The 15,834-nt window shown below is 41.6% G+C and overlaps 1 protein-coding gene across 1 annotated transcript in view; it reads left to right on the forward strand.

The window, feature by feature from the left end:
* Nucleotides 1–2,408: 2,408 nt before the first annotated feature.
* Nucleotides 2,409–15,834, forward strand: part of LOC132780018 (dual specificity mitogen-activated protein kinase kinase 3-like) — a 99,554-nt gene continuing 86,128 nt past the window's right edge. The window contains exon 1 of the mRNA XM_067473337.1: nucleotides 2,409–2,526. Coding sequence (XP_067329438.1) covers nucleotides 2,511–2,526 — 16 coding nt within the window. The 5' untranslated portion in view covers nucleotides 2,409–2,510. The remainder of the gene's footprint in view (nucleotides 2,527–15,834) is intronic.

The following is a 15,834-nucleotide window of genomic DNA, read 5'->3' on the forward strand; positions in this document are numbered from 1 at the left end:
CAAAGTGATTGTTTACAAAGCTATTGTCCTCCCAACCCTGCTATATGCCTACGAAACGTGGACTGTCTACAGACGTCAACACCGCCTGAGCTCTGCAAGTGCAGCATTCTTCTGAATGAAGCAGAGAGTGTTTGAGGACCGGGATATCCGTAGGGAGACCAAGGTGATTGTTTACAAAGCTATTGTCCTCTCAACCCTGCTATATGCTTGTGAAACGTGGACTGTCTATAGACGTCACATGCAACTCCTGGAACGATTCCATCAGCGCTTGCTTCCAAAAAACTCCTGCAAGTGCAGCATTTTTCCAAATGAAGCAGAGTGTTTGAGGACCGGGACATCCGTAGGGAGACCAAGGAGCTTGTTTATAGAGCTATTCCCTTCCCAACCCTGCTCTATGCCTGTGAGACGTGGACTGTCTATAGACGTCACATGCAACTCCTGGAACGATTCCATCAGCGCTTGCTTCCAAAAAACTCCTGCAAATGCAGCATTTTTCGAAATGAAGCAGAGTGTTTGAGGACCGGGACATCTGTGCTGAGATCAAGGGGCTTGTTTACAAAGCTATTCCCCTCCCAACCCTGCTCTATGCCTGCGAAACGTGGACTGTCTACAGACATCACATGCAACTCCTGGAACGATTCCATCAGCACTGCCTCCGGAAAATCCTGCAAAAAGGGAAGGAAGGAAGGAACAAAAGAGAGAGAAAAAGAAGAGAAATAAAAACAAAGGAAGAATGGAGAGAGAAAAGAAAGAAAGAAAGTAAGCACAAAAAAAATATGAATGGAAAAAAAGAAAGAGAAAAAAGGAAGGAAGACAAAAAGAGAAAAAAATAACAAAGGAAGAATGTAAAGAAAGAAAGAAAAAGAGTATCACAAAGAAAAAATAAAGAAAGAAAGAAAGAGAAAAAAGGAAGGAAGGAAAGAAAGAGAAAGAGGAAAAACGGAAAAGAAAGAAAAACAGAAAAAGGGAGGAAGGAAGAAAAGAAGGAAAGAAAAAGAAGAAAGGAAGGAATGAAAGAGAATGAGAAAAAAGTAAGGAAAGAAAGAAACAAAGAAAGAAAGAGAAAAAAGGAAGGAAAGAAAGAAACAAAGAAAGAGAAAGAGAAAAGGAAAGAAAAAGAAGAAAGGAAGGAAAGAAAAAGAATGATAAAAAAGGAAGGAAGGAAGGAAAGAAAGAAAGAATAAAGAATGGAAATAAATAAACAAAGAAAGAAAGAAGGAAGGACAAAAAGAAAGAGAAAGAGAAAAAAGGAAAGAAAAAATAAAGAATGGAAAGAAAGAAAAAAAAAAGACAGGAGGAAGGAAGGACGAAAAGAAAGAAAGAGAAAGAGAAAAAGGAAACAAAGAAAAAAAGAAAAAAGAAGGAAAGAAAGAAAAAAGAGAAAAAAGGAAGAAAAGAAAGAAAGACAGAAAGTAAGAGAAAGAGAAAAAAGGAAGGAAGGAAGGAAGGAAGGAAAGAAAAAGAAAAAAGGAAGGAAAGAAAGAGAATGATAAAAAAGGAAGGAAGGAAGAAAAGAAAGAAAAAGAAAAAAAAGGAAAGAAAGAAAGAAAAAAGGTAGGAAGAAAAGAAAGAAAGAAGCAAACAAAGAAAGAAAGAAACAAAGAGAAAGAGAAAAACGAAGGAAGAAAGAAAAGAAAGAAAGAAAAAGAGAAAGAGAAAAAAGGAAAGAAAGAAAGAAAAAGAAGAAAGAAAGGAAGAAAGGAAGAAAAAGGTAGGAAGAAAAGAAAGAAACAAACAAACAAAGAAAGAGAAAGGGAAAAAGGAATGAAGGAAAGAAAAAGAAAGAAGAAAAGAAAGAGAATGAGAAAAAAAGAAAGGAACAAAAGAGAGAAACCAAAAAAGAGAAAGAGAAAAAAGGAAGGAAGGAAGGAAGAAAAGAAAGAAAGAGAAAGAGAAAAAAGGAAAGCAAGAAAAAAAGAAAGAGAAAGAAAAGGAAGAAAGAAAGAAAGAAAGAAAGAGAAAAAGGAAAGAAAGAAAAAAGAAAGAAAAAGAAAAAGGAAGGAAAGAAAGAAAGAAAGAAAGAAAGAGAAAAAAGGAAGAAAAGAAAGAAAGAGAAAGAGAAAAAGAAGGAAAGAAAAAAAAGAAAGAGAAAGAAAAACGAAGGTAGGAAAGGGAGAAAGAAAGAAAAAGAAGGAAGCAAGGAAAGAAAGAAAGAAACAAACACCAGGTAGGCAGGAAGGGGGCGTGCCTCCAGGTGCGACTCCACCCCTCTGGTCACGTGGGCGATGGTCCCATGGCACCTCTTTCCAGGTAGCCCAGGATTCTAGACAGGCCACGCCCATTGGGGGCCTGGCAGCCAATGGGAGCGCGGTGCGGCCAGGTGGGCGGGGTCCAGGTGTGTGCTGGGGCTTCCACCCTGCCAGTGCCCAGGTGAGGCTGGAGGAGAGAGAGAGAGAGCTCTTCTTCCTTCCTTCCTTCCCTCTTGTTTTCTTACTGGGATCTAACTGGATCTAAGGCGGATCAGGACCTGCGAGTGGACGGCTCCCAGCCAAGGGAGAACCCTCCCAGCCATGTCCCTCCCGAAAGGTAAGAAGGGCCAGGTAACTTCCAGGGAAGGGGATGGTGGGATTGGCAGTCTCCCCAGCCTTTAGAAGAAGGAAAAATATTGAAATTTAGTGGTGTTTAAACCTATATTTTGCTTGTATTTAGAATCATAACAGATGGAAGGGAACCCTAAAGGTCATCTAGGCCAACTCCCTTCTCCTAGGTAGGAGAAGCACCATCAAAGCCTTCCAGACAGATGACCATCCAGCCCTTGCTAGATAATAGTAATAATAATAATAATAATAATAACTATAATTATAATTATTATATCCTAACGTTGGAAGAGACCCCCTAAAGGTCATCTAATCCAACTCCTCTCTGCCTTCCTGCAGGAAAAGAACCAACAAAGCCGTCCCAACAGATGGCCATCTGGCCCCAGCTTTATTATTGTTGTTATTGTTGTTGTTGTTGTTGTTGTTGTTGTTATTATCTGTTATGGAATCATAAGAGTTGGAATGGACTCCTAAAGGTCATCTTGTCCAACTCAGAAAAGAACCACCAAAGCCGTCCCGACAGATGGCCATCTGGCCCCAGCTTTATTATTGTTGTTGTTGTTGTTGTTGTTATTATTATTATTATTATTATGGAATTGTAAGAGTTGGAAGGAACCCCTAAAGTTCATCTAGTCCAACTCGCCTCTGCTAAGTAGGAGAAGCACCACCAAAGCCCTCCCAGTAGATAGACATCCAGCCCCAGCCAGATAATAATAATAACAACAACAATTATTATTATTGTTATTATTATTGTATCCTAGGGGTGGAAGAGGCCCCTAAAGGCCATCTAGTCCAACTCTTTGCCAGGCAGGAGAAGCACAATCAAAGCCCTCCCAGCAGATAGACATCCAGCCCCTGCCAGATAACAACAACAACAACATTATTATTATTATTATTATTATTATTATTATTATTATTATTATTATTATAGTATCTTAGGGTTGGAAGAGGTCCCTAAAGGCCATCTAGTCCAACCCTTTGCCAGGCAGGAGAAGCACCATCAAAGCCCTCCCAACAGATGGCCATCCAGCCCCTGCCAGATAATAATAATAATAACAAAAACTATTTATTATTATTATTATTATTATTATTATTATTGTAGTATCCTAGGTTGGAAGAGGTCCCTAAAGGCCATCCAACCCTTTGCCAAGTAGGAAAAGCACTACCAAAGCCCTTCCGACAGATGGTCATCCAACCCCTGCTAGATAATAATAATAATAATAATAATAATAATAATAGAAGGTTCCTAGACCCCTAAAGGTCATCTAGTCCAACTTCCTTCTGCCTGCCATGTGGGAAGAACACTTCCAAAGCCCTCCCAACAGATAGACATCCAGCCCCTACCAGATAACAACAACGATTATTATTATTATTATTATTATTATTATTATTATAGTATCCTAGGGTTGGATAGTCCAACCGTTTGCCAGGCAGGAAAAGCACAACCAAAGCCCTCCCGACAGATGGCCATCCAATCCCTGCTAGATAATAATAATAATAATAACAACAACAATAATAACTATTATTATAGAATCCTAGAGTTGAAGAGACCCCTAAGGACCATCTCTCTTCTAACTCTAGGATTCAATAATAATAATAATTGTAGAATCCTAGAGTTGGAAGAAACCCCTAAAGGACATCTAGTCCAACTTCCTTCTGCCTTCATGCAGGCAAAGCACAATCAAAGCCCTCCCGACAGATGGCCATCCAGCCTCCAAAGAGGAAGCCTCCACTAGACTCTACTGCTGAAAAAGCTCTTCTTATGGTTAAACAATGACATTTTGTAAAACAAGTTTGACTTCCGTGTTGTGATCTTAATTATGGATTTGCACCATAACAAAAGGCGGTCCTTGCCGGCATGGCTGGCTTCAAGCAAAGGTGGGAGTGGATTGCAACTCCCATCATCCACAAAACCTTCCAGGTTGACACAATTGTTAGGAGCGGCTTCCTCTTCCACTTCCTCTCTTCGGTTTCGGTACCTGTTCTTCCCAAATGTTGCCTTACGTTGCACCGAGGCTGCAAAACATTCTTTTGTCGTTGTTGTTAGGAGATGATGCATGCACCAAATGTTTGCTTCGTGCATACTTTCTTAGTAACATGCTCTGGTATGATCAAAAGCCCAACATGTGATGGATATGCCGAGTGACTGATGGCAATGTAGTATATGGTGGTTCATGGATAGGAATGGTGGGAGTTGAAGTCCAAAACACCTGGAGGGCCCAAGCTTGCCCATAGCTGTGATAGAGTCTGGGATATTTGCAAAGTTTTGCAAAGTTTTGCACGCCTTCTCTGCAAGAGAGAGGGATGGTGCCTCAGCAGACTACAACTCCCAAGGATTCATTGTATTGAGCCTCACTGTGGGACGTAATTGTGCTCTTTTTTCTGTTTTGCAAGCTGCAGAAAGGCAGTTGTGCGTCATAGACGTCAAGCTCTCTCGGCCACCTTTCTCGGGGCGTGTGGCGGTTGTGTCATGCTTTGTGTTTGTGATTGCTTACTCACCTTCACGGTAGAAACTTGCGTGGCGTTGACTGCTTTCCAAAGCATTTCCACCTCCCGAGTCTTTCAAGAAGCAATTTATTTACTTCCAAGGGATTGCAACTCCCAGAATCCTTTGAGCCCGGAGCTTTGCAAAGTGTTCATGTTGGAGACGTGCTTTTTAAACATGCCTAAAGCGGGAATTCGGTTTTACTAGCAAAGCATGGGCAAACTACGGCTCTCCAGGTGTTTTGGAAATACAACTCCCACAAAGTTTGCCCGTGCCTGAGTTAAACCAACACCTTATATTAATGTGTGTAGATAGATAGATAGATAGATAGATAGATAGATAGATAGATAGATAGATAAATAGATAGATAGATAGAAAGATAGATAGATAGATAGATAGAAAGATAGATAGATAGATAGATAGATAGACAGACAGAAAGATAGATAGATAGATAGATAGATAGATAGATAGATAGATAGATAGAAAGATAGATAGATAGATAGATAGATAGACAGAAAGATAGATAGATAGATAGATAGATAGATAGATAGATAGATAGATAGAAAGCTAGATAGAAAGATAGACAGACAGACAGACAGACAGAAAGATAGATAGATAGATAGATAGATAGAAAGATAGATAGATAGATAGATAGATAGATAGACAGACAGAAAGATAGATAGATAGATAGATAGATAGATAGAAAGATAGATAGATAGATAGATAGATAGACAGACAGACAGAAAGATAGATAGATAGATAGATAGATAGATAGATAGATAGAAAGAAAGAAAGAAAGAAAGATAGATAGATAGATAGATAGATAGATAGATAGATAGATAGTGTTGGAGTTCAGCCTGTGATTGTGTTTAAGGATCAGGGTGCTTTGGATGTGGGGAATGATGCCAGCGCTTTGACCGGGGGTGCTTCCATGATGTCTTGAACTTGTTTTTCTGGCGGAAGAGTGTGTTGGTGATGACAACGTTGTGTTCCGCACATTTGGTGAGAAGCAGGAAGCCATTCGAGTTGCTGTTTCCAACCCTGTCTTTTCCGATGGTCCCTGGCCACAGGTTGAAGTCTCGCCCGACTCTTGCATTGAAGTCCCCCAGGAGGATGACTTTGTCCTCCTTAGGTATCCCCGAGACAAAGTTGAAGTCCTTTGGCCACATCATGAGGAGACAGCAAAGCCTAGAGAAGACAATTATGCTGGGGAAAGTGGAAGGCAAAAGGAAGAGGGGCCGACCAAGGGCAAGATGGATGGATGGCATCCTTGAAGTGACTGGACTGACCTTGAAGGAGCTGGGGGTGGTGACGGCCGACAGGGAACTCTGGCGTGGGCTGGTCCATGAGGTCATGAAGAGTCGGAGATGACTGAACGAATGAACAACAACAGGTATCTCCGATAGGATGGTGGCCAGCTGACAGTAGAATTTCTCCTTGATGTTTTCGTCAGCATCTAGTGTTGGTGCATAGGCACTTATGATGGTTGCCCGTTGGTTTTTGGCAAGATCAATTCGGAGGGTTGAGTGTTTTTCGTTGATGCCAATGGGTGCTTCGGTCAGATGTTTCACCAGATCATTCCTGATGGCAAAGCCAACTCAGTGCGTTTTTGGTCTTCTTCGGGCAGTCCCTTCCAGAAGGTGGTGTAGCCTCCTTTTTCTTCCTCCAGCTGTCCCTCTCCTGCTCTCCTGGTCTCCTGAAAGGCTGCTATGTCGATGTTGAAGCATCTCAACTCCCTTGCAATGATGGCAGTTCTGCGTTCAGAGCATTCACTGCCACTGTTGTCCATCAGAGTCCGTACGTTCCATGTTCCGAAGTTCATTTTTCCTTTTTTCCTTTCCTTATTTGTCGTGTCAGATCAACCAGTCAATCATATTACATTTCTAACAGAACAAAGCAAACAAACAGACAAAATACATCATTTGTGAGTTTGGTAGTTGGTTAAATGTCCTTTCACCAGTATCTGGCCACTTGGAATGCTTTTGGTGTTGCTGCAAGAAGGTCCTCCCTTGTGCATCATGTGGCAGGGCTCAGGTTGCATTGCAGCAGGTGGTCAGTCGTTTACTCCTCTCTACACTCGCATGTCGAGTATTCCACTTTGTGGCTCCATTTCTTGAGGTTGGCTCTGCATCTCGTGGTGCCAGAGCGCAGTCTGTTCAGCACCTTCCAAGTTGCCCAGTCTTCTGTGTGCCCAAGGGGGAGTCTCTCATTTGGTGTCTCATTCTGGGTTTGAGCCTGCCACTTTTGGACTCTCGCTTGCTGAGGTGTTCCAGCGAGTGTCTCTGCAGATCTTAGAAAACTATTTCTAGATTTAAGTCGTTGACGTGCTGGCTGATACCCAAAGAAGGGATGAGCTGGAGATGTCTCTGCCTTGGTCCTTTCACTATTGGCTGCTACTTCCCAGCGGATGTCAGGTGGTGCAATACCGGCTAAGCAGTGTAATTTCTCCAGTGGTGTAGGTCGCAGGCACCCCGTGATAATGCGGCATGTCTCATTAAGAACCACATCCACTGTTTTAGTGTGGTGAGATGTGTTCCACACTGGGCATGTGTACTCAGCAGCAGAGTAGCATAGCACAAGGGCAGATGTCTTCACTGTGTCTGGTTGTGATCCCCAGGTTGTGCCAGTCAGCTTTCGTATGATATTGTTTCTAGCACCCACTTTTTGCTTGATGTTCAGGCAGTGCTTCTTGTAGGTCAGAGCACGGTCCAGAGTGACTCCCAGGGATTTGGGTGTGTTGCAATGCTCCAGTGGGATTCCTTCCAAGGTGATCTTCAGAGCTCGGGATGCTTCTCTGTTTTTGAGATGAAAGGCACATGTCTGTGTTTTAGATGGATTGGGATCAGCTGGTTTTCCCTGTAATAGGCAGTAAGAGTACCTAGAGCTTCGGAGATCTTCTGTTCTACCGTCTCAAAGCTCCCTGCTTGAGCAGTAATGGCACGATCATCGGCATAGATGGAGCTCTCTGTCCCTTCTGACAGTGGCTGTGGGGAGTGATGACAATGAGTTTCAAGAAGGCAATGGTTTGGTTTGGTCAATGATATTGATGCAGAAAATGACCAGGAGATCCCTGTCCAAAGTGTATTTTCTCATGAGAATGTTCCTGAAGGGTGCGTGGGGATGATGGTGTGTGCTCCCTGAATTGCTACCAGAGAATTCCCATGATTTGGAGCTTGAGAACAGCTCGGCTTTATGTCCGTATTATATGAATTACTGTTGCATTTGATTGTTTGCGGGATATTAAAAATGACATTATATCGCGGAAACCTCAGTCTTGAGAGCTTGCTGGGCTCGAGCGCTTATCCATTCTAGTGAGAATTTCCAATGCTCAGGAATGATGGGAGTTGTTATACCAACCCATTTGTCTTTCATTGGAGATCTGTGACTTCAGAGTTCCTGGCACAGGCTTTGCCGCTAAGCATGAAAACTCAGGGGGAAAAATAGGAAAAGTTGTGGAAATTGAGCATTAAACATTATGTTGTTGTTGTTGTTGTTGTTGTTGTTGTTATTATTATTATTATTATTATTATTTTGCATTAAACATTATATTGTTGTTGTTGTTGTTGTTGTTGTTGTTGTTATTTTGCATTGGGGAACGTCCCTTGTTTGATACGAAAACTGGAGCAAGAGTGTGCCACAGTTTGCTAATTCCCCACATCAAAGGCTGGGGAAGCCGCCTTAATGACTACCGAGGTCTGGAGCGCGCATTGTTTGCATACTTGCGCATAATAGCGTAATTACTAATTACGTAACCTGCAAGGAGATAGGTGGTGAATGCTCAAATGTTTCTCATATTTTGGTGGTTTTTCCATTTGCTTTTACGGCTGGCCTGCAAATGGCACTCACCTATGATGGTTCTGAATGGCCATCTGTTTGAATTCTTCTTTGGTGATTTCTCCCTTTTTCCTCTTCTTGTGCATGTCTCTTTTGTGTCTTAGCACAGTTAGAAGTTCTTTGGAATATTCCTGCTTCTTGGCAGAATGGGGTTGGACTGGATGGCCCATGAGGTCTCTTCCAACTCTTTGAATCTATGATTCTATGATTCTATCAATGTCTTGCAGGGGATCAGAGAGGGGAACCTCCTGAAAGTAACACCTAGTAGCGTATGCTCTTGATGTCACCTTGGTTTGCATTGCTTTGTGTCTCACTAAACTACAAATCCCATGATTCTCACACTAGGTGAGTCAGAGTGTCTGTATGGGATATCGTACTATACTTTAATTGTATATACAATCGTCAGAGTTGGAAGGTACTCCTGAAGGTCATCTAGTCTGACCCTTTGCCAGGCTGGAAAAGCACCATCTAAACCCTCTCGACAGATGGCCATCCAGCCCCTGTAGAATTGTTGTTGTTGTTATTGTTATTATTGTTGTTAGTATTATTATAGAATCCTAGAGTTGGAAGAGGCCTGTAAAGGTCATCTAGTCCAACCCTTTGCCAGGCTGGAAAAGCACCATCAAAGCCCTCTAGACAGATGGCTATCCAGCCTCTGTAGAATTATTATTGTTGTTGTTATTGTTATTATTGTTAGTATTATTATAGAATCCTAGAGTTGGAAGAGGCCTGTAATGGTCATCTAAGCTGACCCTTTGCCAGGCTGGAAAAGCACAATCAAAGCCCTCCTGACAGATGGCCATCCAGCCCCTGCTTGATAATCCTAGAGTTGGAAGAGGCCTGTAAGGGTCATCTAGTCCAACCCTATGCCAGGCTGGAAAAGCACAATCAAAGCCCTCCTATCAGATGGCCGTCCAGCCTCTGCTTAATAAACATTATTGTTATTGTTGTCATTGTTGTTGTTGTTGTTGTTATTATTATTATTATTAATTGAATCCTAGAGTTGAAAAAGACCCCTAAAGGCCATCTAGTCCAACCCCTTTTGCCTTCATGCAGGAAAAAGCACCATCAAAGCCCTCCTGATAGATTGCCACCCAACCTCCCCTTAATAATAATAATAATAATAATAATAATAATTATTATTATTATTATTATTATAGAACCCTAGCATTGGAAAAGGCTCCTAAAGGCCATCTATTCCAATCCTTTGCAGGGCAGGAAAAGCACAATCAAAGCCCTCCTGACAGATGGCCACCCAGCCTCTGCTTAATAATAATAAAAACTATTATTATTATTATTATTATTATTATTATTATTCTAGAATACTAGAGTTGGAAAAGGCTCCTAAAGGCCATTTATTCCAATCCTTTGCAGGGCAGGAAAAGCACAATCAAAGCCCTCCTGACAGATGGCCACCCAACCTCTGCTTAATACTAATAATATAATAATAATAATAATAACAATTATTATTATTATTATTATTATTGAATACTAAAGTTGGAAAAGGCTCTTAAAGGCCATCTATTCCAATCCTTTGCCAGGTAGAAAAAGCACAATCAAAGCCCTCCCGACAGATGGTCACCCATCCTTTGCTTAATAATAATAATAATAATTATTATTATTATTATAGAATCCTAGAGTTGGAAAAGGCTCTTAAAGGCCATCTATTCTAAGCCTTTGTCAGGCAGGAAAAGCACAATCAAATCCCTCCCAATAGATGGCCACCCAGCCTCTGCTTAATAATAATAAAAACTATTATTATTATTATTATTATTATTATTACTATTATTCTAGAATACTAGAGTTGGAAAAGGCTCTTAAAGGCCATCTATTCTAAGCCTTTGTCAGGCAGGAAAAGCACAATCAAATCCCTCCCAATAGATGGCCACCCAGCCTCTGCTTAATAATAATAAAAACTATTATTATTATTATTATTATTATTATTACTATTATTCTAGAATACTAGAGTTGGAAAAGGCTCTTAAAGGCCATCTATTCTAAGCCTTTGTCAGGCAGGAAAAGCACAATCAAATCCCTCCCAATAGATGGCCACCCAGTCTGCTTAATAATAATAATAATAATAATATAATCCTAGTGTTGGAAAAGGCTCCTAAAGGCCATCTATTCCAATCCTTTGCTAGGTAGGAAAAGCACAATCAAAGCCCTCCTGACAGGTGGCCACCCAGCCTCTACTTAATAATAATAATAATATTAATAATAATAATAGAATCATGCATTTGGAAAGGATCCCTAAAGGCCATCTAGTCCAACCCAGGAAAAGTACCATCAATGACTCTCATTGCTAAGTGTTTCAGAGCCCTTGGCTACTTATTCTTTGCCATAGGAAGTGATGCGCATATCCATGCACATGCGAGTGAGTTGGTCCCTCTTTGGGCAGCTCTGACGACTTGCCACGTGCCTTTTCAGGTGAGGAAGGTGACAAGATACTTTGCCCCGAGCGACTTCTCAACTAACAAAGCACATGTCTGAATGTCAATGGATGGGTCGATTTATTTTTCGTGTCTGGAGTGACTTGAGAAACTGCAAGTCGCTTCGGGTGGGTGTGAGAGAATTGGCTGTCTGCAAGGACGTTGCACCAGGATGTGTTACTATCCTGTGGGAGGCTTCTCTCATGTCCCCACATTAGAAGCTGGAGCTGACAGACGGGAGCTCACCCCGCTCCCCGGATTTGAACTACCAACCCTTTGGTCAGCAGTCCTGCCAGAACAAGGGTTTAACCCATTGCACCACAGGGAGCACCAGGGGTGGGAGTCGTGTTGAGAAGCTGGAGCTGACAGACAGGAGCTCACCCTGCCCCCCGGATTTGAACTACCAACCTTTTGGTCAGCAGTCCTGCCAGAAAAAGGGTTTAACCCATTGCACCACAGGGAGCACCAGGGGTGGGAGTCGTGTTGAGAAGCTGGAGCTGACAGACGGGAGCTCACCCTGCCCCCTGGATTTGAACTACCAGCCTTTTGGTCAGCAGTCCCGCCAGAACAAGGATTTAACCCATTGCACCACAGGGAGCACCAGGGATGGGAGTCGTGTTGATGGGAACCTTGTATTTTCAAATAGGGTGCCCATCTACGCTGTAGAATTAATGCAGTTTGGTGCCACTTGAGCTGCCATGCTGCAGTGGTATAGCATCCTGGGGATTTATGGTTTGGCAGAGGAGACATTGCCAATTCAAAGCCCAGTCGTAAACCAGTATTCAGACTCTGGTCGAGCAATTTAGAGTGGCTGTGGATAGAGAGATCCAAGTCATTGTGGGTTGCCTGGTGAGAAAAGAAGTCGGTATTCCAAAATAAATCTCCCCAAGTTGAAGAGAAAGCCACCGAGGTTTTATTTCATTCCAGCTGGAAAGGATAACGATTGCAGTAGCCTGGCAATAAATTGACATAACCCACTGGGCAGAGAAATACAAAATATATAGCCTTCAGATTCAAAAGTTTGTTATGATTGGCGGTGACATCAGCAACCAGGAGGAGATCCAATGAGTGCCCTGGCCCTGCTATTGGCCGCCCAGCCAATGAGGTGGAAGGCAGGCGGGCAACAATGAATAAATGTCAACTTGTCTGGATTAAGATTGGCTGGTGTTCGCCAAATGGCCGGGCGATAGCTTTAGGCTCTCAAGCCTGGCCTGAGTTATTGTTTGATTCCATGAATTAACATTCCTATCTGACCTTGAGAGCCTAGGTCCTTGGTTACACTGCGATATGGAGTTCATTGATGAAATAGATGCTAGTTTAGGGAGATCAGGATGTGGCACAGCAGGGAGGTGGATGACAATTCCCCGGTTCCTCGCAGATGGAGAGATGTCCTTTGTGTTGGGTGATCCAAAGTGTCCATAGACCCCATCATTCTGGATGGCCTTGCTATTGGCCAGTATAAAAGAAGCCAGTATTCCAGAATAAATCTCAGCAAGTTGAAGAAAAAGCCACCGAGGTTTTATTTCATTCCAGCTGGAAAGGATGATGATTGCAGTCGCCTGCCAACAAATCGACATAACCCACTGGGCAGAGAAATACAAAATATATAGCCTTCAGATTCAAAAGTCCCCATGCCCAACCCACCCCCCTGAGCTGGCTTTGTTATGTTTGGTTGTGACATCAGCAAACCAGGAGGAGATCCAATGAGGGCCCTGACCCTAGTTTTGGCCGCGCAGTCAATGAGATGGAAGGGAGGCGGGCAACAATGAAGAAATGTCTAGGTTGTTGTAGGTTTTTCTGGGCTATATGGCCATGGTCTCTCCTGATGTTTCGTCTGCATCTATGGCAAGCATCCTCAGAGGTAGTGAGGTCTGTTGGAACATGTCTAGAAATGTCTAGTTGACTGGATTAAGAATGGCCGGTGTTTGCCAAATGGCCGGGCGATAGCTTTAGGCTCTCAAGCCTGGCCTGAGTTATTGTTTGATTCCGTGAATTAACATTCCTAGTATCTAGCCTTGAGAGGCTAGGTCCTTGGTCACAATGCGATATGGAGTTCATTGATGAAATAGATGCTAGTTTCGGGACATCAGGATGTGGCACAGCAGGGAGGCGGATGACAAATCCCCGGTTCCTCGCAGATGGAGAGATGTCCTTTTGTGTTGGGTGATCCAAAGTGTCCATAGACCCCATCATTCTGGATGGCCTGGCTATTAGCCAGTATAAAAGAAGTCAGTATTACAGAGTAAATCTCACCAAGTTGAAGAGAAAGCCACCGAGGTTGTATTTCATTCCAGCTGGAAAGGATGACGATTGCAGTAGCCTGCCAACAAATTGACATAACCCACTGGGCAGAGAAATACAAAATATATAGCCTTCAGATTCAAAAGTTCTCATGCCCACCCCACCCCCCTGAGCTGGCTTTGTTACATTTGGTTGTGACATCAGCAAGTCAGGAGGAGATCCAGTGAGGGCCCTGACCCTAGTTTTGGCCGCCCAGCCAATGAGGTGGAAGGCAGGCGAGCAACAGGGAAACAATGAAGAAATGTTTAGTTGGCTGGATTAAGAATGGCCGGTGTTCGCCAATTGGCCGGGTGATAGCTTTAGGCTCTCAAGCCTGGCCTGAGTTATTGTTTGATTCCGTGAATTAACATTCCTATCTGGTCTGCAGTGGTTCTCAACCTGGGGTCCCCAGATGTTTTTGGCCTACAACTCCCAGAAATCCCAGCCAGTTTACCAGCTGTTAGGATTTCTGGGAGTTGAAGGCCAAAAACATCTGGGGACCCCAGGTTGAGAACCACTGGACTAGGTCATTTGTCACACTGTCCTGCGATATGGAGTTCATTGATGAAATAGATGCTAGTTTCGGGAGATGAGGATGTGGCACAGCAGGGAGGTGGATGACCATTCCCCGGTTCCTCGCAGATGGAGAGATGTCCTTTGTGTTGGGTGATCCAAAGTGCCCATAGACCCCGTCATTCTGGATGGTCTGGCTATTTGCCCTCCGAGGTCCAGTCATACAGAGACATTTACTTGTAGTCCATGCAAATGGACTTGGTGAAATCCTTTGTTAGGGGATTATTGGCTCAGGAAGTTTGGAAACTCCAAGAGCCATGGGTTGCTGGTTCATGAAAAGGTTGCTTTCCTTCATATTTTCTTATATAGACATATATACATATAGGGAATGAGGGATGGGGCAAGGGAGCATACACAGAGTTCATAAGGAAAGAGTTCGGGGAGCATTGAGTAGTTGGAGTCAATTCATAAAAACAGGAGGAGAGATAGGGGATTATGGGATCAATTCAGCCTGGTGTCCTTGGCAAACTATGAATTCATCTCCGATCAGGAGACCAGTGCTTGGTCCAGTTCAGACACACCTGGGCAGGATTATATTCCCAGCTCCCGTTTGGAGACTGACGGGAGGAAGGCTTGCTCGCATGCAAAGCAGGCACTCCCAGGAAGGCCTTGGGCCATTGCTAACTTCCGGACTGGCTCATGCTTTGCAGTTTTTCTGATTCCACGGGTTTTGCGTCATGGAGTTGGGCATGCATGTTCTGCACACCTTTGCAATTAATTCTGGCATGCATTGGTTGCATTGGTTTCGTATTTCTTGCATGCAGAACGCCTGGGGAAGATGTAGTTATGGGTTCCTTCCGAAACACAATGTGCAAATCTAGCAAGCAAAATGCATCTAGAGACAGTAGAATTACCCTATATACTCGAGTATATATAACCCTTTTTAAGGCTGAAAACATCTCCCTCGGCTTATACTTGAGTCAAAGTTATTTACTATATTACTCTGTTGTTGTTTTTATTACATTTATTATTTTACTCTATTATTATTACATTTATTACTTTATTATTAGTATTATTACATTTATTATTTTATTCTATTTATTATTGTTATTATTACATTTATTGCTTTATTATTAGTATTATTACATTTATTATTTTACTTTATTAGTGTTGTTATTATGACTACATTTATTATATTACTCTATTATTGTTATTAATACATTTATTATTTTACCACATTTATTATTATTATTATTATTATTATTACATGTAATACTTTATTATTAGTCTTATGACATTTATTATTTTACTACATTTATTATTTTACTTTATTATTGTTATTATTATTACATTTATTATATTACTCTATTTATTATTGTTATTATTACATTTATTACTTTATAATTGGTATTATTACATTTATTACTTTACTCTATTATTAGTATTACTACATTTATTATTTTACTTTATTATTGTTGTTATTATTATTGCATTTATTATATTACTCTATTTATTATTGTTATTAATACATTTATTATTTTACTATATTTATTATTATTATTACATGTATTACTTTACTCTATTATTAGTATTATTACATTTATTATTTTACTCTATTTATTATTACCATTACATTTATTACTTTACTCTATTATTAGTATTATTGCATTTATTATTTTACTTTATTATTGTTGTTATTATTACATTTATTATTTTACCGTATTTATTATTGTTATTATTGCATTTATTCCTTTAT

This window comes from Anolis sagrei, chromosome X, assembly GCF_037176765.1.
Source record: "Anolis sagrei isolate rAnoSag1 chromosome X, rAnoSag1.mat, whole genome shotgun sequence".
Taxonomy (NCBI): Eukaryota; Metazoa; Chordata; class Lepidosauria; order Squamata; family Dactyloidae; genus Anolis; species Anolis sagrei.